General features: G+C 37.2%; 1 protein-coding gene across 1 annotated transcript in view; it reads left to right on the top strand.

The window, feature by feature from the left end:
* The window catches only part of kcnq3 (potassium voltage-gated channel, KQT-like subfamily, member 3), a 57,703-nt gene extending 31,619 nt beyond the window's left edge, over nucleotides 1–26,084 (top strand). Inside the window, exons 3-16 of the mRNA XM_051862106.1 lie at nucleotides 2,690–2,780; nucleotides 2,876–3,002; nucleotides 4,015–4,187; nucleotides 4,494–4,667; nucleotides 6,111–6,221; nucleotides 7,866–7,961; nucleotides 8,077–8,171; nucleotides 10,947–10,973; nucleotides 14,861–15,096; nucleotides 16,489–16,594; nucleotides 16,888–17,019; nucleotides 17,273–17,368; nucleotides 18,460–18,544; nucleotides 18,617–26,084. Of these exons, the coding sequence (XP_051718066.1) occupies nucleotides 2,690–2,780; nucleotides 2,876–3,002; nucleotides 4,015–4,187; nucleotides 4,494–4,667; nucleotides 6,111–6,221; nucleotides 7,866–7,961; nucleotides 8,077–8,171; nucleotides 10,947–10,973; nucleotides 14,861–15,096; nucleotides 16,489–16,594; nucleotides 16,888–17,019; nucleotides 17,273–17,368; nucleotides 18,460–18,544; nucleotides 18,617–19,159 (2,092 nt within the window). The 3' untranslated portion in view covers nucleotides 19,160–26,084. The remainder of the gene's footprint in view (nucleotides 1–2,689; nucleotides 2,781–2,875; nucleotides 3,003–4,014; nucleotides 4,188–4,493; nucleotides 4,668–6,110; nucleotides 6,222–7,865; nucleotides 7,962–8,076; nucleotides 8,172–10,946; nucleotides 10,974–14,860; nucleotides 15,097–16,488; nucleotides 16,595–16,887; nucleotides 17,020–17,272; nucleotides 17,369–18,459; nucleotides 18,545–18,616) is intronic.
* The last annotated feature ends 1,393 nt before the right edge of the window (nucleotides 26,085–27,477 follow it).

The following is a 27,477-nucleotide window of genomic DNA, read 5'->3' as shown; positions in this document are numbered from 1 at the left end:
ATGTCTAAACCACTGGCCACTAAAGTGAGTACACCCCTAAGTGAAAATGTCCAAATTGGGCCCAAAATGTCAATATTTTGTGTGGCCACCATTATTTTCCAGCACTGCCTTAACCCTCTTGGGCATGGAGTTCACCAGAGCTTCACAGGTTGCCACTGGAGTCCTCTTCCACTCCTCCATGACGACATCACGGAGCTGGTGGATGTTAGAGACCTTGCGCTCCTCCATCTTCCGTTTGAGGATGCCCCACAGATGCTCAATAGGGTTTAGGTCTGGAGACATGCTTGGCTAGTCCATCACCTTTAACCTCAGCTTCTTTAGCAAGGCAGTGGTCGTCTTGGAGGTGTGTTTGGGGTTGTTATCATGTTGGAATACTGTCCTGCGGCCCACTCATACGTCTATTTCCCAAACACAACCTCTGGACATGACGCTGAGCACATTCACTCAACTTCTTTGGTTGACCATGGCAAGGCCTGTTCTGAGTGGAACCTGTCCTGTTAAACCGCTGTATGGTCTTGGCCACCATGCTGCAGCTCAGTTTCAGGGTCTTGGCAATCTTCTTATAGCCTACACCATCTTTATGTAGAGCAACAATTCTTTTTTTCAGATCCTCAGAGAGTTCTTTGCCATGAGGTGCCATGTTGAACTTCCAGTGACCAGTATGAAAGAATGAGAGCGATAACACCAAATTTAACACACCTGCTCCCCATTCACACCTGAGACCTTGTAACGCTAACGAGTCACATGACACCGGGGAGAGAAAATGGCTAATTGGGCCCAATTTGGACATTTTCACTTAGGAGTGTACTCACTTTTGTGGCCAGCGGTTTAGACATTAATGGCTGTGTGTTGAGTTATTTTGAGGGGACAGCAAATTTACACTGTTATACAAGCTGTACACTCACTACTTTACATTGTAGCAAAGTGTCATAGATACTGTATATAAATAATTTCACTGGAAGATCAAGAAAATTGATGTCAGAAAGTTTAAAAAAAATATGCATGGATGAATCATTTACAGTAAGAGGATCAGTAGGATGTATTTTTATTTCATGCTGACTTTAAGATGTTATTTGCTAAAAATGGTCCCCGTGCGGCCCTATACGCTCACTATGCAAGTTGCGTTAGGCCCTCCAAATTCCGCAAGACCTCGCCTCCCTCTCATGTCAAAGTGCATGTCAATGTTCGATGACAATATGAGGCGGAACTATCCTTCTGGTCACGAAAAGAGGAAAAAAACACCATGAGAGTAAATTGCAGGAACAGCAATCATGTAAACTTGTGTTCTCTCCTTTTGAAGTTTGAAGTCAGCAAATAACATTAAAGTTAAGTTAATGTGCATCTCTCTCTAGTCTGTCTGTCTTGCTAACCTAGCTGGGCAGTGCATCCCTTGGTCTGTCTGTGTCTTGCCTGCTTGCCATCCACTTCCAGGGCTGTGTTCTGTGACATTGTGTCTGACAAATGTGAGAGTTAAATACAACTGTTTATTACGTTTGATAAACGCCTGAGGGAAACGGTGTTTATAAACTGCAGCTCGTAAAAGATAACCACGTGTGCACGAAATGAAAAGCGTGCTTTCCAGCAGCAACATCTATGGGGACCAGTACAATATACAGGCGTGATGGCACTCCTCATCATAGGTGCACATAATTTTAAAACAAGACAATGTCAAGGTTTAGTTACAACATTTATGTTAATGTTAATGTTCAACTTAAGATTCTATAGAAAATATATGAATATTGTTTGTTTATACCACATTCAGTTCTGTATTGTTCTGCTTATTCTTTGACTGACAGATGGAACAAACCATTTTGTTTAAAGGAGGGAGGATTGTAGTGGGAGCTCTGGGGTGTCAGGTGTGACTTTGTGGCAATGGCAAATGGTTTACTGTACATGGCTCACAGATTAGGTTGGAGGGCCTCTTATCAGAATTTTGCTTAAGGCCCCAGGGAGGTCAGGACCAGCTCTGCCTTCACTCTAACTCTACTATGCCACATTTATTATGCAACATTTTTATCCTTTTTGGAGCATTAAACAACATATTATGGGTTTCTAAGGACATGAGGGTGAGTAAATGATGACAGAATTTTAAGATTCTATTTAAATACTCACATTTGGGCCTAAGACTCATAATGAAATATACCCAGGTCAGCAAGCAAAGCATGCGTCACTGTTTGGCTTGAAATTCAGGAAGGAAATTTAATGAGCATCCTATACAGTATACAGTAGCACCAGGTTTCTGATTACCTGTCGTAAAAATTAAGCTTGTAAATCTTACCAGCTCAGCATCTGGTAATAGGATTGTTGTGCAAGTGTGTGTGGTGGACATATCCAATACATCTCTCTGTCTCTGTCTCTCTTCTAATGCAGTGCAGTACATTCACCAGCCCCCTCTGCTGGTAAAATGATATCATGATTGTTTATATCTAAAGGTAGCTGGTCTTTCTGGGAAAAAAAAAAAAAAAAGATTTTATCATGACTCAGCTTAGGTATCCATAGCAACTACAAAAGATCCTCATCCCAGTTTTTTTTTTTTTTTTCAATAGCTATGTTTATGTAATTATTTGTGCTTTTCAACCATTTTATTGATAGTGACTAAATAAAGAGAGTGTTTGGGTGAGGAAGTAACATGAATTTAATTAAACCTTTGGTCAAAGGTCACGCTCACAATCTGTTTCTTTATCTCTAGGTTTCTGATTGTTTTGGGATGTCTGATTCTGTCGATTTTAACAACATTCAAAGAGCACGAGAAAGATTCGGCTCACTGGCTGGTGATTCTGGTGAGTGTGTGTTATTTGTGCATAGTCAGTCCAGCTTGAGTGTGTGAGATTGAATGGTTGAGAGGAAAATGACAGAATGTTTCTCTAACCTGTAGGAGACATTTACAATCTTTATTTTTGGGGGTGAGTTTGCATTGAGGATATGGGCCGCCGGCTGCTGCTGTCGATATAAGGGCTGGAGAGGACGGCTCAAATTCGCCCGCAAACCACTGTGTGTCCTGGGTGAGTAAAACATACTGACACAAACACTGAAACACACACATATGCACATACACTATCATTTTGGGGTCAATACTTTTTTTTTTTTTAATAAATGAATACTTTCATTGAGCAAGGACACATTAAAGGCACAATATGTAAGATTTTTTTTATTAAAATATCCAAAAACCACTTGAACAGTGTTATATATTTTGTTTACTTGTGTACTTATATTATCCCAGATGTTTCCAAGAATGTTTAAATCCAGAGAAATAAGCAATTTTAACCAGGACACGGACCATGTCCGTGCGTCGCCTATCAATAACATCATATCTGCGTTATTATTTTGTTTTATTTTGTAGAAACCATGGAAACACCAAAGATGCTTTAATATATTATGTGTTTTATTAGACAGGTGAGCAACTGTTTGCATACATTCATCGACAGAAAAATAATCATTGTTATTTAGCTCAACACAGTAAGTCTTATTATTTAAGCCTTGTTTTCTTGATTTAATTAGTCCTTAATACATTAGCTCATTCATGAATATGATTTCTGCCTGAGTCCCGTCGGATTCTTTTCCACCAGATGTAGACGTGAAGGTAACACCTCCCATGATTCAGCGAAATCAAGGCGTCATCAAGCTACAATTTTGTTTTGAATAAGCGATCTCTAGCGGCGAAAATTATATATTGTGCCTTTAAATGATTTAAATGATTGTACAGGCATTTATAATGTTACAAAAGATTTCTGTTTCAAATATGATAATAAGAAATGTCATCATATTACAATGATTTCTAAAGGATCATGTGACACTGAATACTGGAGTAATGATGCTGAAAATTCAGCTTCGCCATCACAGAAATAAATTACATTTTGAAATATATTAAAATAGAAAGCATTTATTTTAAATTGTAATAATATTTGACAGTATTACTGATTTTACTGTATTTTTAATCAAATAAATGCAGCCTTGGTGAGCATAAGAGACTTGTTTATCCCCCCTGTGCACTATGGATACTCTCTATGTTCTCAGATATCTTTGTGCTGATCGCTTCGGTGCCGGTGGTTGCCGTACGTAACCAGGGAAATGTGTTGGCCACGTCGCTGCGCAGTCTGCGCTTCCTGCAGATCCTTCGGATGCTACGAATGGACCGCCGTGGAGGCACCTGGAAACTGCTGGGATCTGCAATATACACACACAGCAAGGTATACGCGCACTTGATGTGATGTACGCAAACAGGACGTACCCCTTAATCAACGTCTAAGAGCATTTCCTGCTTGTTTAAATTATGTCAAGCATGTTCATGTAAACCAATGGGGTCGGCAATATACACACAATCCAAAGTACACACACACACTCATCTCTCGAAACTGCTATGGTCTGCGATACACACACACATACAAAGTATATACGTAAGCACAAACAATCACATATTAGTGTCTGGTGAAGTTTGATCTCAGTACTGCAGACAATACAACTGTGTGTGTTTCCTGGCTGGTGTGTGTGGTCAGGAGCTGATCACAGCGTGGTACATCGGCTTCCTGTCATTGATCCTGGCTTCCTTCCTGGTGTACCTGGTTGAGAAGGATGACGTCACTGCGGAGCTAATAGACACTGATGGTGCCTCCCCAACACCAGCCCCACAGGACTTTGACACCTATGCAGATGCCCTCTGGTGGGGACTGGTGAGAATTACACACGACACTCACATGCATTCATAACTTTCTTTGAATTGAATTGAGAATGCCTCTCAAATTAATTTCAATTTCTGGTAACAAACAGAATGCAGAATATGAATTGTAACAGGGCTTGACACTTACTTTTTTTTCCACATGTGCTAATAATTTAAAAAATTTAGAAGCGCATAAATAAATTGAGGGGCACAATGAAAATGTATCAAATAATTTGTTTTTCCTCAATAAAGGGTTACAAGTAGACTTAAAGGATTAGTTCACTTTAAAATGAAAATTACATCAAGATTTACTCACCCTCAAGCCATCCTAGGTATATATGACTTTCTTCTTTCTGATGAACACAATCGGAGATATATTAATAAATATCCTGACGCATCCAAGCTTTATAATGGCAGTGAACGGGACCAATGAGTATGAAGCTAAAGAAAGTGCATCCATCCATTATAAACGTACTCCACATGGCTCCAGGGGGTTAATAAAGTCCTTCTGAAGTGAAGTGATGCGTTTGTGTAAAAAAAATATCAATATTTAACAAGTTATAAAGTAAAATATCTAGCTTCCGCCAGACCACTTTCCGTATTCAACTTACGAAGAAAGTGTCTCAGTTTTCAATGAAGGTCACATGACCAGTGCAATTCCACAAACCTGGAAGACCTTCTGAATATATTTAAGAAGTAGGCTTTTTTTTAGGAAGGAAAATGTAAAAAAAAAAAAAAAAAAAAAGAAATGTAATCAATAGAAAAGTAACTGTAGTCTGATTACGAGTATTTAAAATGTAATATAATCTAATTACAAGTACTTAATTTTTGAAATCTGATCATGTAATCTAAATTACATGTAATCAGTTACTACCCAGCACTGTAGTAAGTAATATTAAAATGAACTGAAATCCAAAGAAATTCTTATAACGCAGCTCTAAAAGTCAATTTTAAAAGTCATACAATGCCAATGATGGCCACTTTAAAGTTTGTACGAAACCTGCATGACTTCTCGGTTGAATGTATGAAAACTGCTGAAAAGAACAGCTCCACAAATATGCAAAAATATAATTTGTATAAAAAAACATGCTCACTCTTGACATTTTTATGCACCTATTCTGTGATCTGAACTGCTATGGTAAACATGTGTAAAAGCTTTCCTCCATATTGAGAAGCGAAAGTCGATTTAATAGGAACAAGGTCAAAAGTGATTTTTTAAATGTAAGGCAATACCTTTTACAGCATCTCCATTAACACCACCATTCGTGAGGATTTTACATCAGTTCCATTAGTATTACTGTTTGTGATGGTTTTATAGCAGCTCTTTTCCTGACGTTAACAGCAGCTCCATTAATACTACCTTTTTAATGGTTTTATAACTCAAGTACTTTGATAGCCTCTTAGTCGTTCTAGCCTTAATCACACTTGATGACATATGATTTCACTCCTGTGTCAGATCACCTTGACAACCATTGGATATGGTGACAAGACCCCAAAGACATGGGCAGGGCGTCTTTTGGCCGGGACCTTCGCTCTTATTGGTGTGTCGTTCTTTGCTCTTCCAGCCGTGAGTACAGCTCAACATTTACACTATTACAATATAACTGTTAAGGTGCATCTCATCTCGAAATTTCACGTGCAGTAGCGTAGAGATGTATGAAGCGCTGCTCACACAGAAGTCACTTTTAAACCAAGCTAGCAGCTTTCTGTTGGTCACGTGAATGGGAAACTTCTTACCCTCAACACAAAACGGTAACGGTAAATGTGACCAGATCTTTAGACTATAATACTTTTCTGGTTCCCATTCCTCTTAACGATCCCAGTTCCTTAACAATTCCTTTCATTTTGAGAGTAATTCAACTTGAAACAATTTCACGGGTTCACATTTACATATAATTAAATAGAGTAAAGTTTTGTGTATTTGGCATGCTGTTCGCATGGGCTCTGAGCTTGGAATTTTGGCCCAAACCCAAAGTACTCCCCCCCGATTGTGGTAAGAATAGATAGAACTAGAAGTGAGGAGATGCGGTGGAGGAGGGATGCTGATAAACTGTCAAACGAACAGAGGTAAGTCTGCTGTATATATACCTCTTGTCATTGGTTGAGTTGATTAACTGAATACTCTCCACTTGTGCTAATTAGGTTAACTATCTGAACCTGCTCCTTCCGAACTTTGTTAATAAAACATCATTTTTGGAAAATGTGTGTTTAATTATGGCATAAATGTAATCTATGAATTGGCCTATATACTGCAATATTAAACGAACAAAAAATGTGGTTATATTTAATTTATTCTTTCATTTTATAAAAAAAATTACTGACAAAACTCATTACACTGTGTCCTAACAAGACACGAAGCGATACGATTCCAGCTACAAGCAATTTGTCTGACCACACTAGACGCGACTACGAGATGCAACAAAATCAATCAAAAATAACAGCCAATCAGAAGAGCGTGTGGGCGGGCTCTCTCTGCAAGCATGAATGGAAATGGATAAGAAAACAAAATGGATAAGTTATTCGTAAATATTACACCATTTTAACATTATTAAAATACATACTGAGTTACTGAAACAATCTTTGCCATAGAATACACTTGATTGTTTACATTGAGTTGACAGTTTAAGCAATCTTGTTTCATTTTGTTTATTTTTAAGATCTGAGGTAAATTGTCCATTGTTGCTTTCAGTACAGCTATAAATGGCCCACAAAATGGCCTCACATTAGATGCTTTTAAAATTAAATAAAGCATGTAAACAGTACCTGAGATTATCATTGTCATACTTTGTGTTGTTGTTCCAGCCGTGACGTCACAGAAAAATAGAAACCGTTTCTAAAATAGAATCGTCGCATATCGCCGTCTCGGCTGGAGTACAAAAACACTGATTAACATGGAAAAGATACATTTTATCTGGCTAGGACATGGTATTGTGTATCTTTAACTATGCATTGCCAAGTGAACAACCAATCAGTAACTGATTGGTAACACACAAGAAATGCAAGCTAAAATTGTAAGTTGTAAGCTGTGTGTGTTTGATTCACTAAAAAGAACCGACTCATAAGAGTCATTTGTTTTGGAATTAAATGGACTACACTTCTCTTACTGTATGTTTTGTGCTGTAGGAACCCAACATCATTCGGTTTGTGTTTTTGTAAAACACTGAAACAGTTTCTTGGTTCAGTATGATAGTATATCTGGTTATGTTTGTAGGGTATTCTTGGTTCTGGACTGGCTCTGAAAGTTCAGGAACAGCACAGGCAGAAACACTTTGAGAAACGCAGACATCCTGCAGCTTCACTAATACAGGTAAGCAGAAACATGCCAACCACCCTTGAATATAAACTTGCATCAGCAGTAAATTTACCGCTTTTAAGCTTATTCCTCAGCACATTTGCTTGACGTTATTCAATATTGGTTTCAGGCTGCATGGAGATACTACTCCACCAACCCCGTCAGAGACGATCTTATCGCCACATGGAGATTCTATGAGACTGTGATCTCTTTGCCATGCTTCAGGTATCATACACATACAATATGTGTCTCACAAAAAAAAAAAATAATTTGAATCTCTCAGTATTTATGTATTATTTTAGTTTGATTACCTTTATGTTTGTCATCATCATGGTTTCATGTTATGCCTGGGTTTTTATGATTTCAGTGATAGTCATTTTCACTTATGTTATTCTCATGATTTCTGTGCATCTCTTGAATGTTCATTTATTTTGTTTATATTCATTTGTGTGTTTGTCTGCATGCAGAGACAGCATCATCTAGAGGTCTACTAGAGGTTACAGTGAGGTACTCACACTTGTGTGTGGACAATTTACTATTCCATCATAACGAAAAAAAAACCCACTTTCCTGAACAGCAGATGTGATAAAAAAAAAAAATTACTGGTAATAAATAAGCCCTATTTGAGCATATTAAAATCTCTTATAATGTGAAATTAAATTTCAGTAAAAAAAAATATAAATCAGTGAAATCTGGTGCTTGTTTGATAGTTAACATTGTCTCAAATCATTTACTAGCGACTATCCGGAGCCAGACAGGGACAAATATATGTCCATTTCACTCTTTTAAGAGGATACTAGTAAAATATCTACTTTAATTAATTAAAATATTTGTAATTTATGTGTTGCTTGCAAAAACATTCTGTCAGAATACACAGACAAAAAAGTTTTCAGACAGAATATTTTTAAATGGCCATCACTGGGGAAAGATGCTTTTTGCAGCCAGATGTTGTAGTTACTATATCTACCAGCAGGGGCTAACGGGGTCATTGAAGTAAAGCTGGAATAAAATATAAATGTTAGATTAAAAACTTGGGTATAACTGGAAATAATGAAAAACTAAAACTGAGTTAAAACTGATATAAAAATAAATTAAACCTAAATAGTTATATTTATAAAAAAAAATAAATAAATAAATAAAAAAAAAAAGCTAATAAAATGACAAAAAAAAAAAAAAACTGAATTACTAAAAATTAAACTAAATTTTAAATGAAAAATGAAAATACTAAAATAAAAAGTGAAAAAATATTAATTAAAAATATAATAGTATAAATATAATACTAAAATAACACTGGTAAGACTGTCTGTTTGTCCGTCCAATGGAAGTCATTATTTTTATATAATTACTAGTGATGCTCTGAAATTAATTTTTTTACCTGAAACAGAAATTAAAGTTTTAGCCAAAAACCAAAACCAAAAGTAAGTTTATTTAGTAATTAGTTAATTCATGAAATGTATTTAATAATAAAATACATTTAAATACATTTAAATTGCACATAAGGCAGTTTTTTAATAACAGATTTATGTGTCTACTCCAATTTGTTGTTATATAAACATTTAAATGTGGCTGTAATATATAAAAAAACCTTGTTTTCGTGACAGATTTATTCAAACATACATTAAATAGATTAAGTAAAAATATAAATATATGTAACAGTGCACATATTTAGCAAAATTATTTTTTCTAGCTATCTAATGACCTATGGACATTGAATGGCTTTCCTGACGTAAATGTAACATTAAGTGACATATTGTTTGCAAGCTGTTTTATTGACGTCTTCCCCCGGTTGAAACACTGATTGAGTGAATACATGAGACATGATCCATTTCAGTAAGTTGTACCATTTCTTTCAACATACCTTCTGATGTTCATTCATGTTTATTTTGTGCTATAATGAGTAGTAAAAAAGAAAAGGTGATCAGTTCATGTGCCGCTTGAACTGAAGCGGATACAGCGACCTGTCAAGCTACATTAAAGAAACAATTATTGTTTGAATTTCATGATAAAGTTGACCGAATTTGAAAGCTGATACTTTCTTTCTCATTAAGAACTCAGCTCACTGTGATTATTGGATGTGCTACAAATAATGTTTTGTGAAGTTTTGTTCAAGCATCAACAGAAAACAGCATAGACTAAAAGATCTTTCTTGAGATTTAAAGGGATAGTTCACACAAAAATGAAAATTCTGTCATCATTTACTCACCCTCAAGTTGTTCCAAACCTTTATGAGTTTGTTTCTTCTGTTGAACACAAATGAAGATTTTTAAAGAATGTTGGTAATCAGACAGGTTTCGGCACCCATTGACTACCATAGTAGAAAAAAAAATACTATAGAAGTCAACTGTCTGGTTACCAAATATTCTTTAAAAAATATCTTCTTTTGTGTTCAACCAGAAGAAACAAACTCATACAGGTTTGGAACAACTTGAGGGTGAGTAAGTTTGAGTAAAATTTTCATTTTTTGGGTGAACTATAAAAATCTTTTTTGGTATCAATTCAAATAAAGTAATTGACTTGGAAATCGACTCCAACCAAAATAGTTTTTGGTTGCCAAAATTTCGGTGCATCACTAGTAATTACTTTTACACTTCTATTCGTTGATGCTAAAATTACACACTTCATCTTTAAAAAATAAATAAATTTAAACTTAATTTAGCATTATTTAAACTGCTCCCTTATTGATACTTGCCATTGTGATTTAATTTTAGTAACTTATAACTAGCAACAAACCAAATTAGATTTTGCACTATTATTGCATGTTATTTTTTTATTTTGCATGTTATTTTTATAACATTAAAATAATTTCATAATTATTCACAAATATTACCACAGTTATATATAACAGTTTCATATATATATATATATATATATATATATATGGTGAATATTCAATGGACTATAGCAGTCATTTGGTTTAGTTGTGAAAGAAGAGTTTTGTTGCTGTTGTCATAAGAGTTATCTGGTTAAACTAAATGTTTGTGTTGTTCCCGTCATCTGCAGGAAGGACCCTCTTGAGGTTATGGCTAGGTAAGTCTCTCTCTCAATCTTTCTCATTCCCTTTGTCTCTCGCTCACTGTCTTAAAGATTTACGGCATCTCTGTGAAGTGTAAGATTAATGAATCTGTGAAATGTGTTTCCTTAAATAACTCCTAATAACCACCACCTCCATTAATTCAGTGCCAAAGGCGTAATGACCAGCAGTGCGTTTCTGTGTGTGTGTGAGATTGTGAGAGCTCGTTTCTTAGTTTGGGGACATGTGGACAGTAGTTCTATATGTGATCTTACAGAGTCCATTAGAAAAGAGTGAATTATGGATCACTGATAGATGATGGTGTCAAAGCAGAGCGAGGGAGAGGGACTATGAGCGTGTGTGGGAGAATTTAATGGACGGCTGGATGTGTGACGTCCGTGTCACTGTAAGGAAAATGATGGGAAGTGTTATTAGCGGTCTAAGCATGACGAGGCGTGACAAAGATGGACTGCGTATATAATAATCATGAGTATCAGTTGTCCTTGACCTGGACACTGTCCTGACAGTCTGTTTATTAAAAGACGGAAGATTTACAGATAGAAACAGAGGAAGGGTTTTGAGTGCTGTGCTTGTTTGTGTCGTCTGACCCGAGACCTGTAATCCATGTTCAGTCCAGATCAGAGATCAGATTACAATAATACTGCTAATACACAAGTGCAAAACACACACCTACGCAAACATCCACGTACACAAGTTGGCTGGGAAACTTGTAGCCTGACATTATCACTGCCAATGACCTACCAAACAAGTCCAAATGGAGAAACCAGACCACCCACACATTTGCTTTGCTACCTTGGTAAGGACTTCTATTATTACTGAGCTAAAGATATTTTATCTACCTAAGGTTGTGAATCAAGGTTTTTCTTCAGAACTGGTTTCTCCTTTTCTTGATGTTTGGTTTGGCAATTGTTCTTGAATGTCTTAATACAATACAAAGACAATAAACAGACAGCACATCTTTCTTTTGCATTGTCGACAGTGCAGAGTAGTCCAATTTGGGAACAAACGACTCTTATGAACTGATTCTTTTCAGCAAATCAGTCAAAATGATTCACAGATCAGACTGAAATCAGCATAATTATTGAGTGGTTGTTTATATGACAACATGTAGTTAAAATATACACATTCTAAACAGTTTTGTTGTAATAAAAGGTACTTTTGTATTTAAAAAAAATCATTAAAATGCTACTAAAATAAAGAGCCCCTAAAGAAACACGGCGATGGGGAAAAAATCAGATGGCAGGAAAAATTATATTTCAGAGCTTCTCTAGCAAAAGTATTGTGTTGCTCAGAAAAACTTTGCATTTGCTCACCAAAGGTTTAAGTCGTCTCGCTAAGGTATTACGTTCCCCCAAAAAACTTCAGCACTGTCTCGCAAACCCTCTCACCACGTAACATTTCCATCATAAAAATCTTTGCGAGAAAACAAAGTTTTGCAAAAGTTTTGAGAGAAAGAAAGTTTTGCGGATGAACGCAAAATTTATTGGGGATGCATAAAAGTTCTGCGAAAAAATGCCAAATCATTGAAATATAATTTTTTCTCCCATCTCATTTTTTTCCATCACAGTGTTCCTTTAGGGGCTCTGTACTAAAGTATTGTATTATTTAGTTAAAACTAATTATTGATTGGGAGCACTGCTTTTTCGAAAGCATTCAGTACAAGAATCAATAATAGATTTGTTAAAAGGTTAGTTCACCCCAAAATGAAAATTCTGCCATTAATTATTCACCCTCATGTTGTTCCACACCCGTAAGACCTTCGTTCATCTTCGGAAAACAAATTAAGATATTTTTGATAAAATCTGATGGCTCACTGAGGAGAAAAGAAGAGAAAATTACAAAAATTAAAAACCACAACAAATTAACACTTTCAAATGCCCAGAAAGCTACTAAAGACATATTTAAAAACAGTTCATGTGACTACAGTGGTTCAACCTTAATGTTATGAAGGGACGAGAATACTTTTTGTGCGCCAAAAAAACAAAATAACAACTTTATTCAACAATATCTAGTGATGGGCGAAACACTTCTTCATAAAACTTTGAAGCTTTACGAATCTTTTGTTTTTCGAATCAGTGGTTCAGATTGTGTATCAAACTGCCAAAGTCACACCCCCAGTGATGAACCATTGAAATTTCGAAACACTTATGACATAACAAAGCCTCGTTTACTGAATTCACGTGAATTTGGCAGTTTGATACACGCTACGAACCACTGATTCGAAACAAAAGGTTTGTAAAGCTTCGAAGCTTCATGATGCAGTGTTTTGAAATCGCCCATCACTAGATGTTGTTGAATAAAGTTATGGTTGAACCACTGTACTCACATGAAATATGTCTTTAGCAGCTTTCTGGGCATCTGAAAGTGTTAATTATCTTGCTGGCAATGGAGACCTCATGGAGCCATCGGATTTTATCAAAAATATCTTAATTTGTTTTCCAAAGACGAACAAACATCATATGGGTGTGGAACGACATGAGGGTGAGTAATTAATGACAGAATTTTCATTTTTGGGTGAACTAACCCTTTAAGTGAAATCAGAATTTCTTATGATTCCCTTCTTTATATATCCGTTAAACTGAACCTTCACACAAACCTTTCTGCGGTTTTGCATTTTCATTACAAGTTTATCTAGTGTGTAGATGATTTTAGATCTTAACATCCTTTAGCAGACATTTTGTCCCTGCAATGTAAGCAAAACCTGACCCACTGGTACAAATACTCACACACACACACACACACACACACACACTCACAAAAGCAAATAGCTGGGAAACCTGCAGCCTGACATTATCAATGACCTACTAAAACAAGTCCAAAATGGAGAAACTGGATCGTACACACTGTTAAGTAGCTCATGATATTTTGCTCCATTCATTTGTTCACGTGAAATCTATGCGTTGATTCTCATCCTGTCTGTTCTCAAGTTTTCACTGCTTTCCTGTATGTCCGATGAGCTCCTGTCTACAACAACACACACACATACTGTAAACACACAGAGTCATTTTTCAATCATTAAAACCCTCTCAGACAGTTTGAATCGACTGTAGCCAGATTGTGTTTTGTGTGTGTGTGTGGGAAAGTGTTGTATCAGTAACTGGTTGGTAATCAGCTGTAATTGTGGAGCATTTCAAGATGTTTCAGTCCCTCTCACCACTTCAATCTTCTTCTTTTCACTGTACTCAAGAGATGCTGTGTGTGCCGCAGTGCATAGTCTGTATGTGTGTGTGTGTGTATGTGTGTTTGTGTGTCCATCCTTGGGGACCCTTCACAGTAGAATGCCCTGCGTTGTTTCTTAGGAAGGGTTTAGTTTCTCCTGCAGGAAAAGTTTGTGTATGTGTGTGTGTGGTTCAGGTGTACCCTACGTCCCCACAAAGATGGCAATATTCAAAATCCTTTTGGTCCATTTGATCCATTTTTGGTCCCTATGTGGAAAACAGCTTATAAATCATATTAAGTAAATTGATAGATTTCAGGATTCTTTTATGAATAGAATGTTCAAAAGAACAGTATTTATTTAAAATAGAAATTTTTGTCAAATTATAAATATCTTTATTGTTAATTTAATGTAGCCTTACAAAATAAAAGTACTTATTTCTTTTAAAAAAATGATGTGAAACTTGTGAATGGTAGTGTATCCATATGTAGATATATTGTAATAAGTTTTTAGAAATATTTTTACATTAAAAATTGTAAGTCAATGGAAATATTTTTTTTATTTTGTATGACGCTATCATCCATTCCTCTCCCACTTCAAACAGAGAAAGAGACGGTTTTGTCTTTTGAGAACATTCAATAAGAATTACAAAATGATAAAGAATAATCAAAAAACGTGTTCAGAGCTCTGAGATTCAACTCATCTGTTATTCTGTCTCTTCATCAGTCAGAAATTGAGTTTGTTGGAACGCGTGCGGCTGTCGACTCCGAGACCCTCAACGGTAAGGGCCCGTGTGATGATGCCTGCTGCGAATCCTGAAAGTGTGTCGGGGAACTGTGGCCCGGCGGAGGCGATTGAGGAGAGTCCTTCAAAAGAGGGCAAACCAGCAGGGTTCAGTAACAGAGAAAGATTCAGAACTGCTTTCAGAATGAAGGCCTACGCCCTGAGACAGAGCTCAGAAGGTATGACACACACACAAACCACATAGGTAGTTTCTAGGAATGCTCTAAATGGTAGGCCACTGATCGGAACCAGTTGATAATTACTTCCTTTGATTCTATATGTGGTCTCTCAGCTTGCCGATCACATAAACTGATCACATTTTTGCATCACAAAAGATGCGATCTTGCTCACACCGGTCGTGAGAGTTGAGTAAATATGAAAAGATCAGCGGTGGAGGCGTCTCATGGTGCGTTCACACCAGACGCGAATGAAGCGTTAAGCGCGAGTGATTTACATGTCAAGTCAATGCAAAGACGCAAATAGACATCCTGTGGCGCGATTTGCGCGAATGACGCGGCGCGAATAGAACGTTTCGGACGTTTGACGCGCGTAACACATGATTCGCGCGAATCGCGTGAGTTGAAAAATCTGAACTTTGGCGAAAAATTGCGACGCATTAACCAATCAGGAGCTTGCTTTAGTAGTGACGTGATTACGACGTAGCTAGAGGAGGCAGAAATCCGAAACAACAATGGAATCGTCAAAATCATCGTCGCTGTATATGGATACCTGGAGCTGTACGATACATCTTCATACTTTTATAGAAACAGGAATAAAAAGGATCATGCTTGGAAGAAAGTGAGTGAGGAGGTTGGACAATCTGGTAAGTTGTAAAAAACGCTCTTTACTCATTTTGAGCTATATATATACATATTGAGACTACAAGCTAGCTAAAGCCGGCAAATTGAGCTTATTCGCCGTATTTGACAACTACTTTCCCACTGACGAGTTGATGTGTTTATTCAGAGGAAGTGTGCAGAAACGAGACTGGAAGCCCCTCTCATGACGCGAATTCGCGTCTGTTGTGAAGTGAATTTTTACGCGCGAATAGCGCGATTTATCCACGCAAGTCGTGTCTGGTGTGAACGCCCCATCAGCCTCCACCACTACAAATGCATTAAAAGTGTGTTCTCCTCATTAGAGTTCCTGGAGAAGGGTTGCAAGTAGTAGGGACATACCGGTCGACCAGCACAGCGCTGCTTTGTTTACAGCTGTAACCAAGGAAACGTTATATTTCTGCTGTTCCATAAGTGCCACCTACTGGCAGAGAGTGAATTTGTATGTTTGTTTTTTTTGGGGGGGGGGCATCCTCCATTGTCTTGTAAGTAAGGAGGTGGGGCATCGAGGACAAAAGTTTGGGAACAACTGGGTTAAAGTACTAAACATCTAGAAAACAAAACAGTACCAATGGGCATGTAAACACACACATGTACAGTTAATATGCATACACAATATAATCATAAATTATGTACAATATATTAATAGATATACTCCCTTAAATACATAGAGTAAGTATAGTAGAAACTCACACAGTGCAATTAATCTGACTTCATTTTGGTGTTTCGTTGTAGATACAGGTGGTCTTCCTGACCCCACCCCTGAGGAGAAGGGCTTCCCACCTGACATACTGTTGGAGGAGATGATTCCAACTCTCAAATTAGTGATAAGAGCACTGCGGTACACAAATATCACATTTTTTTTTAAACAAAACTATCACTGTTTTCACAAAAATATTTTTCCACATTGATAATACGTTTTTTTTCTTGAGCACCAAATCAGCATATTAGAATGATTTCTGAAGGATCATGTGACACTGAAGACTGGAGTAATGATGCTGGAAATTCAGCTTTGAATTTCAGAACTTATTTTAACAGAACTTTCAACTACTCTTGCTAAACTCAAGGTTTTAGGATTTTACTTTTTTTTTCTCATTTGAACTGAGGAATCATTTGTGTTTGTGTGTGTTAAAGGATCATAATGTTCCTGTTGAGTAAAAAGCGTTTTAAGGAGACTCTGAGACCGTATGATGTAAAGGACGTGATTGAGCAGTATTCTGCAGGACATCTGGACATGCTTACCAGAATCAAATATCTACAGACACGGTAACACACACACACACACACACACACACACACACACACACACACACACACATACATTAAAACATACTCATATTTTTAAAGAAATGTTATGTAAAACATTTACATTACTTTATGATGATGATTGTTGTTTTTTTTATTTCAAATTGTTCACTTGTGTCATTTATCACATTATTATTGTGTCATTATTATTTTTATTTTGTGTGAAAAAAAAAAAAAAAAAAAAAAAAACTTTTTCTTTTTGTTTAATCTTCAGAATAGATCTGATTCTGACACCTGGACCGCCTCTTACTCCAAAACACAAGAAACCCCTGAAAGCACCATTCCCGTACCCCTCTCAGCAGTCACCTAGGTAAAAACACACCTGAAAACATCCTTCAAGGAATATTTCATGTATATTTTTTTTATATTTGTTTTTTAAAAAATAGTTAGCAGCCAGCACCAGCATTTTTGATCATTTTCACAAAACTTTCATGGTCCCCAGAATATTTTGTTGTATGAATATCTGAACATGCCATATATTAAAATAAAGAACAGAGCCACTGCTTTTAAACAACAACAACAAAAAAAAACATTTTATTCTAGCTTCATGCATTCTTTTTTATCAACACTTAAATGTGGGTAAGTTTCATTAAAAACAACATTTTGAGCAAAAAGCTGAGAAAATCACGTTTTTGTCGAAGACTACATCAGGATCAGATTTGGAACGCTGATCAAAACATAGATCGAGTAGATCGCTTCCATCAACACCTCCTAAAACTCTTTGTGGGTTTGACATTTCATTCAGTAACGTTAGGCAGGTTTGATTATATGCTGTTTAATGTTTGATGATCGCGGTAGCTTACATATGCGTAAGCAATGCTTCTATCACTTGTTTCATTAGGGTGCTCACTGCAGAGTCAATGGGTGGAGCTAGATGGTCCAACCAGCCCCTTACCCTACCCATAACCCTATTACTAAATACAACTCCACCCATTAGGTCCATAGAGATGGAGCTGGACATTACTTGCCTCTGCAGTGAGCACCGTTTGCTTGTTCCTGCTTCTTCACCTGTGTTTTGATCTGGAGATTCTGCACTCTTTCAGAAGATGCGTAATAGCGCCCCCTACCATATAAAAGTGAAAACATGGATTGCAGGAAAATAAGAGTTAAATGATATTAATATTACATTTAAAACTCTCTCTCTCTCTCTCTCTCTGAGATTCATGATATTTAAAGATTCATGAACCCCAGTCATGTAAATCTTACAGCCACATGTTGTTAAACGTGACATAAATCCATGTTATGCATTATGGCCTATATTGATGCTGAATTTCTGAGGTCAAGAACTCTGCCAATAGAATTTATTTATTTATTTTGATTTATTCAAATTAAGTAGATATAACCACTCTCATTTGAACTTTTTACTCAGATTTACTTTCCCTCTCTGTCTTTCTCTCTCAGACATGAGTCATATCTTGCCAAAGCAAGCCTGCCAGATCCTGAAGACCAAAGCATGATGGGAAGATTTGTGCGAGTTGAGAGACAGGTACTCATGCACTCTGACAGCTCGTTGTGTGGCTTAATTGTTTGGCTAAACTTTGTCGCATCACCCTCACAGGTGGAAGACATGGAGAAGAAACTGGATTTTCTGGTGGATATGCATATGCAACATGACTTCACGGGCCCCGGCCACATGACCATGGAGCGCTGCGACCCCACGTTGACCGTCAGCGTCGCAGGCGACCGCGTGTACTGCAGCTACGGCCCGCCGCTGCACAATACACCATATTACACGCACTCCAACACGCACCCACCGAGACCAACCGTCCTGCCCATCAGCCCACTGCCAAGCCACTCCCCGTCCTCCAACGTCAGCCAATCGGGAGGCCACAGGGTGGGCACGCCGCTGTCGCTGTTGTCGGTCACCCACGAGGAGCTGGAACGTTCGCCCAGCGGATTCAGCATCTCCGCAGAGAGAGAGGAGGTCACGGGCAAGGCCTCGGGGTTAACGACGGGGTCGAGCTGGGGCCGCGACCGCCGATATTTAGCGGAGGGCGAGACGGATACGGACACTGATCCCTTTACCCCCAGCGGACCTGTTCCACTCTCGTCCACTGGAGACGGGTTCCACTCCGATGGAGCGTGGGGAACACCACCCTAAAGACACACACACACACTCTTTATAAAGACTACAGACTTTGTACAGCACAAAACAACACATAATACTCGTCATATCTAAATATGTATCCACTTCACGCTTTACCCCTGCAAAGTAGGGCTGCACGATATATTGAAATAAAATCGATATCGCAATATGGCTTAGTGTGATTGTCAAATCACACACACTGCGATTTAATTAAACAAATAAATGTGCTACCGGCTCTGGAGTGGCACCGCTCATCCACACGCGTGCAGCCCATGATACAGTGCTTCAAGGGACCACGAGCTGCCTGTGTGCAAATTGCAGAGATCCACTCTGAAACTGGTAGTGCATCTGTTTGCCAGCAGCCCATCAAAAATAAAAACTTGATGGTTTACATTAAAAAATAAAGAAATCAAGACATAAATATTAGTATTGTAATTTTACAGTGACAAAAAAAAAAGTCGCCATAATATCAAAATTGTGGAATATTGGAAGTATTTATTGTAAGTTATTTATCTGTGCACATCATCATTTTTCATGTGACTCATAATCTTTAGTCAAAATAAGTTCCCCTCCCTTTTGCAGCGACATCTCTTCTCTGATGATGTGTTTACTGGCCTGAGGGTGGGACAACCTGTCACTCACATGACATCACAGCAATAGCAAACCACAACCATCCAATTAATTCCCGATGGACAAAATCAAGTCCCGCCCTACATTTATTCTTGTTTGAGAAGCTGTTTCACTGGGATATACATCACGATAGGGAAGAAAAGTCTATCGCATTTTCCGTTGTATGCCGACTTTAATTTTACAGTTACAAAAAAAATATTTTTATTAAATAGTCGATTTCTTCTTTTACAGTACAGTTACAATTTTAAAATAGATTTCTTTTTTGTTTAATATATTAATCACAACAAAAATCACTATTATTATTATTTTATACTGAATTATACTGGTCAAAACAGTGGGATATTTTTTTTAACCTCACTTACTGAAAGTGGTTTGTGTTAGTTCTTGTATAGAGTAAACCAAAGTGTGAACACCCAAAGTTTAAAAAATGGATGGTTCGCAAAAAGAAAAGAAAAAGTCAAAGTAAAAACAAAAAAATCTTCAGGAGTAAAAAATCATTTTCCAGCTTTTTAAACCTTTATTTTGCACTCCGAAACAAAATCACCCCACTTATTCTAGAATTATTAATTATTTCCAAATATGGGTGTTAAAGTCATTTGGTGAACAGCATATAGCAGAAGAAGTACATTTTGCAATGTCAGTTTTTTTTTTCCAATATCGTGCAGCCCTACTGCAAAGCAAAGAGCACTGCATGGAATGCATGCGTTTTATCTCTAGTGGTAGACACTGCACTTGGCAGATTGAGACTGTGTGGTTGTATTTGACTGGGAACTTTAAGGGAGGAGAACACAACAGATGCTATGCCATTTTTGTAAACATTTATTTTTCTATTTACACATCTTTTCATATGCATGGACTGCATGATTCATCCACGGAGCAGCTAAATGTATCGACGTCTCCTCCGGTTTGCACTTGCTTTCATTTTGAATACTTCGGTTTGAGGAGAGATCACGCAAGCTTCTTTCTCTGCACATCTTGAGCTTGTTTTTAGTTCTCTTTGCAGATTGTACAAACCTTTTTACTCTGGTCAGCATGAACTGCACTCTGGGATATTGCATATTTTCTGCAGAATGAACGTCGCCACTAGCTGTTTAAGGACCAAAAGCAGAGCCTCAGTTAGGAATTCCTCAAGTGTCTGGCCTTAATCCAACCAATGAGCACATCCCATCTGTGAGCGGCACATAAAACTGCCAGCTCAAAGAATTTTCAGCACTGTACCACAGGACCAATGTTCCCATGGTAACCACGGCTTTCTTACGGTAAACCTACATCCATTACACAAATCATTCCAGGGAAAGGCAGGGCTTATAGACACTCAGTTGACTGTGGGAACTTAGCAAACTTTACCCTTAGACAGCAGAATTATTTTTTAACACTGATCAGCTTATCTATCAAATTACAGTAATTAAAGGTAGGGTAGGCAATTTTTTTCATAAACAACTTTTTGTTATTCTTCAAATCCTGATAGTAATCAATAATAGAAGTGATCTACATATTTAAAAAAATGTACAAATATCATCTGTGGAAGTCTCAAAGGACCAAAAAATTTGTAAAAATTTGAGCTGTAGACAGACAGTCGCTGAGCGCCACAAACAAACAGCAGCCGCCCTTTACAGTTCCTCCTGAACCAAAAAAAAAAGCTTATGCTGCTTTCATGCCATGTCATAACTGTAATTTAGAGACGGCAACCCGTGACATTTTACTCTGAGCGGATTTATGTGTTTCTATGGCGACACTATTAATGCCTTTTACGTTCATTATTATTGTAATGTTATGCGCTTTGAGACAGGTAATTTAACACCGTCTCTTAGGACACTTGCTGAATCTGCTCTGGCTATGTGCGACCTGTGCGTTCATGTGTTTTGGATGAGGCGTGGCTTTGGAGTTGCTCTGAAGGGAGGGTGGGATCTAATGTTTTCAAAGCTAGCTTGCTATTGCTAGCCACTCTGAAATTGCCTACCGTACCTTTAATAGTCACACTTACTGAATGTTTGACTCCAAAACAAATACTTAGGTCTTCCAAAATGTTTCACGTTGAACAGATCCTGCGTAAATTCACTGTTCAAATGTTTTTCTTGTAAAATGAATATTTTTTGGTTTTAGTTTTAACTATAACAACCCTGCCCCAGGTTATGGGTTATGCATATCTACTTCCCTTTAATATCTAATTATTTTTAATTTATTTATTGTACAATTGACAGTGTCTAAATTTAATATCACTCCAGTATATCTAGATTCAGATCAATTGAAAGCAGATTTATCTGAGGTTCAGGTCATTTGTCAAGTCCAGTGTGAATTAAGTGTAGAGTCGAACAGCTGGTTGTGTTGTTCCAGTCAGTGTTGTCATAATTTCTGTCTGCATCGTCTGGAATAGTTTTATTCACCATCTAATTCACCTGAACAAGTAATTCTGACTCAAGGGACTTGATGCTCAGTAAATCTCCTTGAATTGCACAAATGTGAAATAATGCAACACATGCATTTAGGATTTGAGATATAATTAGTACATAAATATAAGTAGCAGCTGTAAATCTGTAACAATCAAGACTATGAATTCAGAGAACAAAAGCCATAATATGGAAATTAACAATTACTCTTAATGTTATTTTCATTTATCCACTGTTTATGGGATTTTCTCTTTGTTCTTTGTCTTCTCAATTCTTTCCTTCTCTGTGTTTTTCTGCCTGCTAAAAGCCTGGGGTTATGATGAGGTCAAGGCAGTAATATGAGATTTAGTATGATGTTTGATGCTTAAAGGGATAGTTCATCTAATGAAACTGTGACTTTCTTTCTTCTGTGGATAAAAAAGAAGATATTTTGTCCAAAAGAAGAATGTTTTTGTCCATATAATGAAACTACGGAGCCCCATATACAGTGCCCTCCACTAATATTGGCACCCTTGAAAATTATGAGCAAAGGTGGCTGTGAAAATAAATCTGCATTGTTTATCCTTTTGATCTTTCATTTAAAAAAATTCACAAAATTCAAACCTTTCATTTAAGTAAAACAATTGAAAATGGGGGAAAAGCTCATTATGAAATAAATGTTTTTCTCTAGTTCACGTTGGCCACAATTATTGGCACCCAGTTATTGCAATGTCCTTTTCCCAAGATAACAGCTTTGAGTCTTCACCTATAATGCCTGATGAGTTTGGAGAACACCTGCCAAGAGATCAGAGACCATTTCTCCATACAGAATCTCTCCAGATCCTTCAGATTCCCAGCTCCATGTCGGTGCTTCTTCTCTTCAGTTCACTCCACTCATTTTCTTTAGGGTTCAGGTCAGGGGACTGGGACGGCCATGGCAGGAGTTTCATTTTGTGCTCAGTTACACATTTTTGTGTTGATTTCGATGTTTGTTTTGGATCATTGTCCTGATGGAAGATCCAACCACCACGGCCCATTATAAGATTTCTAGCAGAAGCGGTCAGGTTTTGATTTTTATCTGTTAGTATTTGATAGAATCAATGATTCCATGTATCTGAACAAGATGTCCAGGACCTCTAGCAAAACAAATAGGCCCACAACATTAAAGATCCAGCAGCATATTTAACCGTGGGCATGGGGTACTTTTTATCCATGTGTGCACCAAACCCATCTGGTGGGTTTGCTACCAAAAAGCTCTTTTTTTAGTTTCATCTGATCATAGAAGCCGGTCCCTTTTGAAGTTCCAGTCTTGTCTGACAACTGAATATGTTGGAGATTGTTTCTGGATGAGAGCAGAGGATTTTTCTTGAAACCCTCCCAAAGAAATTTTGGGGATGTAGGTGCTGTTTGGTAATTTTTTTAAGGCTTTCTGACCCCAAGACTCAACTAATTTCTGCAATTCTCCAGCTGTGATCCTTGGAGAGTCTTCGGCCACTCAAACTCTCCTCCTCACCACGCATTAGGATAATTTAGACACACGTCCTCTTCCAGGCAGATTTGTAACATCTTTAGTTGATTGGAACTTCTTAATTACTGCCCTGATGGTGGAAATGGGGATTTTCAATGCTTTAGCTATTTTCTTACAGCCACTTTCTGTTTTGTGAAGCTCAACAATCTTTTGCTGCACATCAGAACTATATTCTTTGTTTTTTCTCATTGTGATGAATGATTAAGGGAATTTGGCCTTTGTGTTTACAAATATTTATACTCCTGTGATTGTCATGGCTGGACAATCACATGCTCCTAGTCACCGTGTGTGCTAAAAAATTTCAATATGACTGGGAATATACTTCAGAGATATTTTACTCATAAGAATTTCTAGGGGTGCCAATAATTGTGGCCAACATGTATTGGAGAAAAACATTTATTTCATAATGTGAGTTTCCCCCCGCTTTCAATTGTTTTACTTCCATGAAAGGTTAGAATTTTGTGAATTTTTTGAATGAAAGATCAAAAGGATAAACAATACAGATTTATTTTAACAGCCGCCTTTGCTCATATTTACTAAGGGTGCCAATATTTGCGGAGGGCACTGTATGACATGAGGGGGAAAAAAATATGTATATAATGGCCATGAATTAATGATTCTTTACCACGACTTCACAACCTCAATACTTCAGCATGTTTTACTAATTTGTTCGCTCATTTTAAGTAAATCGTGCACACGATATAACTTCTTCCCTTGTTTTACGTGCCTACGTTGTAATAATTTGTTCCCTTGTTTTAGGTAAACTGAAACAAGGGAACAAATTTTTAAGTCGTGGGAACAAATTCTTAATTTAATTAAAATGAGAGAACAAATTCTTAATTCATGTCCGCAATATATATTTTTGCCTGCATGTCATGTGTGGGGCTCTGTACAAAAAACACAGACATTTTTCAAAATATCTTTTTTTGTGCTCTGCAGAAGAAAGAAAGTACAAATTTTGATCGATATGAGGGTTGGGTAAATGATGACAGAATTTTCATATTTGGGTGAACTATCCCTTTAACTGTCCTATAATCCTGTGATCATGTGACTAAATCATCTCAGACTAAACACTGGCATTAATACTTAAATTATGCTGTGTTTACATCATGTCGTAATTACCGTAATTAGATGACGTGCTGTGACACACTTCCTGATTTTGCTGAGTTTGACTGCTGAGTTCTGTTGTCAAAATATTTTATTGATCCTGGAACAACCTGTCTGATGATTTAGTCCTAACCATATCCCTACCCCTAAACCTAACACTACCCATAAGTTATCCCTAAAATCATAGGGAAATGTTGTTGAAGCACCTAACCCTGGTTGTAAGCCTAAACTTGACATAAACTGTAAACTTGTCCCTCAAATCTGATTGGTTTAATGGAATTTTGTTCCAGGATCAACAAAGATGCTGATTCAGGAACATGTTGTACTTGGCAAAATCAGGTTCTGCAACCATGACGTTCTACTCGGAGCTATTTACGTCCTTGGACTCAGAATTATGCGTTTCTATGGCAGCACAATTAATGCCAAAGTGAATCTGCAGAGGTCAGGTGGTACAAGTAGGAGCTCTCAGAAATTCAGAGTTTACAAGTTCTACAGGGATGTGAATGGTTTTTAGAAGTCAGAATCACGTAATTCTCGTGAATGCACCTATAAACTCATATGTTCGTGATCTCAAAACTAAACACTGCGATATTTTAAACGAGTCACTAAGTACAGGTGTCCACTGTTAACTCAGTCCAAAACTGTTGCCCATTAGGATCCTAAACTAAACCTCTCAGTTCACTTATCAGTCTAATAAACGGCCCATTTTTATCTCTATTTATTTTATCTCAGACTAAAAACTGTCAACTATTATGTCAAACCAAATACAGCTGCCCATTATTATTATTATTACCCAACTGCAATGACTGCTATCTCTTTGCTTTCTGACTATTGACTGCTGTCTATTCTGATATACACAGAGACACTGCTGTTTATTGTTTGTGCCTTGGCCTTTTAGAGCACCAGTCCCTCTCTGCCGCTCATTACGTTCTCTCCATCATGAATCAAACCTGCCATCATTTTGCTTTTTAGGCCATCCATAATCGTTTTGCTCTCTGTGGTATCAGTAAAGCATCTGTTCATTTTACTAGGACCTATTCGGTTGTGTATTTTCCTTTTAAAGACCCAACAAAAGATGTTTTAGTTCTCTCTTCTTTTTGGTTTCAGACGAAATGATTTCACACTAGTGGCCTTCTAAGCTCTTATATTCATTCCAGTTTTTGAATAATAATCTTTATTTACATTCTGGCCAAGGCCAGTTTTAATAGTTTAATTTGATGAGATAATATGCAAATGTTATGATGAACTTGATTTTTTATGTTAAATCTTCAAATTGCACCAGTTAGTAATAAAGATATATTAAAATAAATATTGTAGTTTGTTCTTGTATTATAAGTAATGTTTGTCTTTGATTCAAATGTAACAGCATCTGTATCTAAACAATCACCATTATAAGTGTTGTTGGGGAATGTTATATTTAAAGGGGTGGTTGACTATGATTTCACATTTTAAACTTTAGTTAGTGTGTAATGTTGCTGTTAGAGCATAAAAAACATCTGCAAAGTTACGATGCTCAAAATTCAAAGCAAACGGAGATATTTTCTTTTAAAGAATTCAATGTTTAAGGGCTAGAACAAATGGCTGGTAGGGACTACAACGTAGGGCTGGGCGATATGGCTGAAAACTGTATCACGATATCAGTGTTTCATATCGGTCGATATCGATAATTTTTGATATTTTTTATGACCCATTTAAAATAAGGACCAGGAGAAAAATAGATTACATTTAAACATTTTTATTTTAAACTTAACCTTCCTCTGATCATAATCCCCTCAGTTATTTAGACAGAAATGTCAACAACCATGGAAAACTCAAATAATTAAAATGTAAACAAGTCTAAAGTCACAATGAACACTTAACAATTATCTCTTAACATTTAAGGTGCAAAATGAAAGAAAATGTAAGAAATGCTTAATAAAGTGTAATAAAATAGTGCAAAGTGTTAAATATAAACATAGAGAAACCTGAGAATTTAGTGGTATTACCAGTCTTGGTTACTGATTACAGTACCGGTTACTGAAGAGGAATCCAGCACCAACAGACCAGCACGAGACAACGATATGGCACAACCAAACTTGATACTGTTACATGATTGGCTGTTAGCGTGTCACTCCCTACGTTGCTAGGTTACCAGAGAGCGAGTGCCTTTGTTAATGCAACCAAACTTGCTTCGCAACCTGTTTTCTTCCAAAGAATAAAAAATATGTAACGTTTTATCGGACACATTTTTTATTGATATCGATCACGTGTCTATCGCGATACATATGGTTATCGTTTTATCGCCCAGCCCTACTACAACAAGCTTCTTCGCGGGTTAGTGACATCACTAACCCTAAAATTTACATAAACCCTGCCGCTGAGAACACGCAACAAAGGGGGTGAGGCCATGTTGGGCTGCTTTAGAGAAGAGGAAGTCGTTGTTGAGTGTTTTTACCATGCTGTCATTTTACGCCGGACTGCTTCACAAACAAGGGACAATTTAACACTGGATTTGCACAAAAGATTAACATGATGGCACATGCTAGTCGATGAGTTGAATCAACTCCACAGCAACTACATAAATTTATCCACTAACCATACATTCTAAAAGTTTTAACTTCTTCTTGAGTCTCTCCATCAGTGTCTGACTCGGTTTGAACAATGTAAGGCTAAACACCGTTACTGACAATCCTCATTTTGGCTGCGTGAGATTATTCAGCTTT

Source organism: Ctenopharyngodon idella, chromosome 2 (genome assembly GCF_019924925.1).
Source record: "Ctenopharyngodon idella isolate HZGC_01 chromosome 2, HZGC01, whole genome shotgun sequence".
Lineage (NCBI taxonomy): Eukaryota > Metazoa > Chordata > Actinopteri > Cypriniformes > Xenocyprididae > Ctenopharyngodon > Ctenopharyngodon idella.
This window is presented reverse-complemented; position numbering and strand designations above follow the sequence as displayed.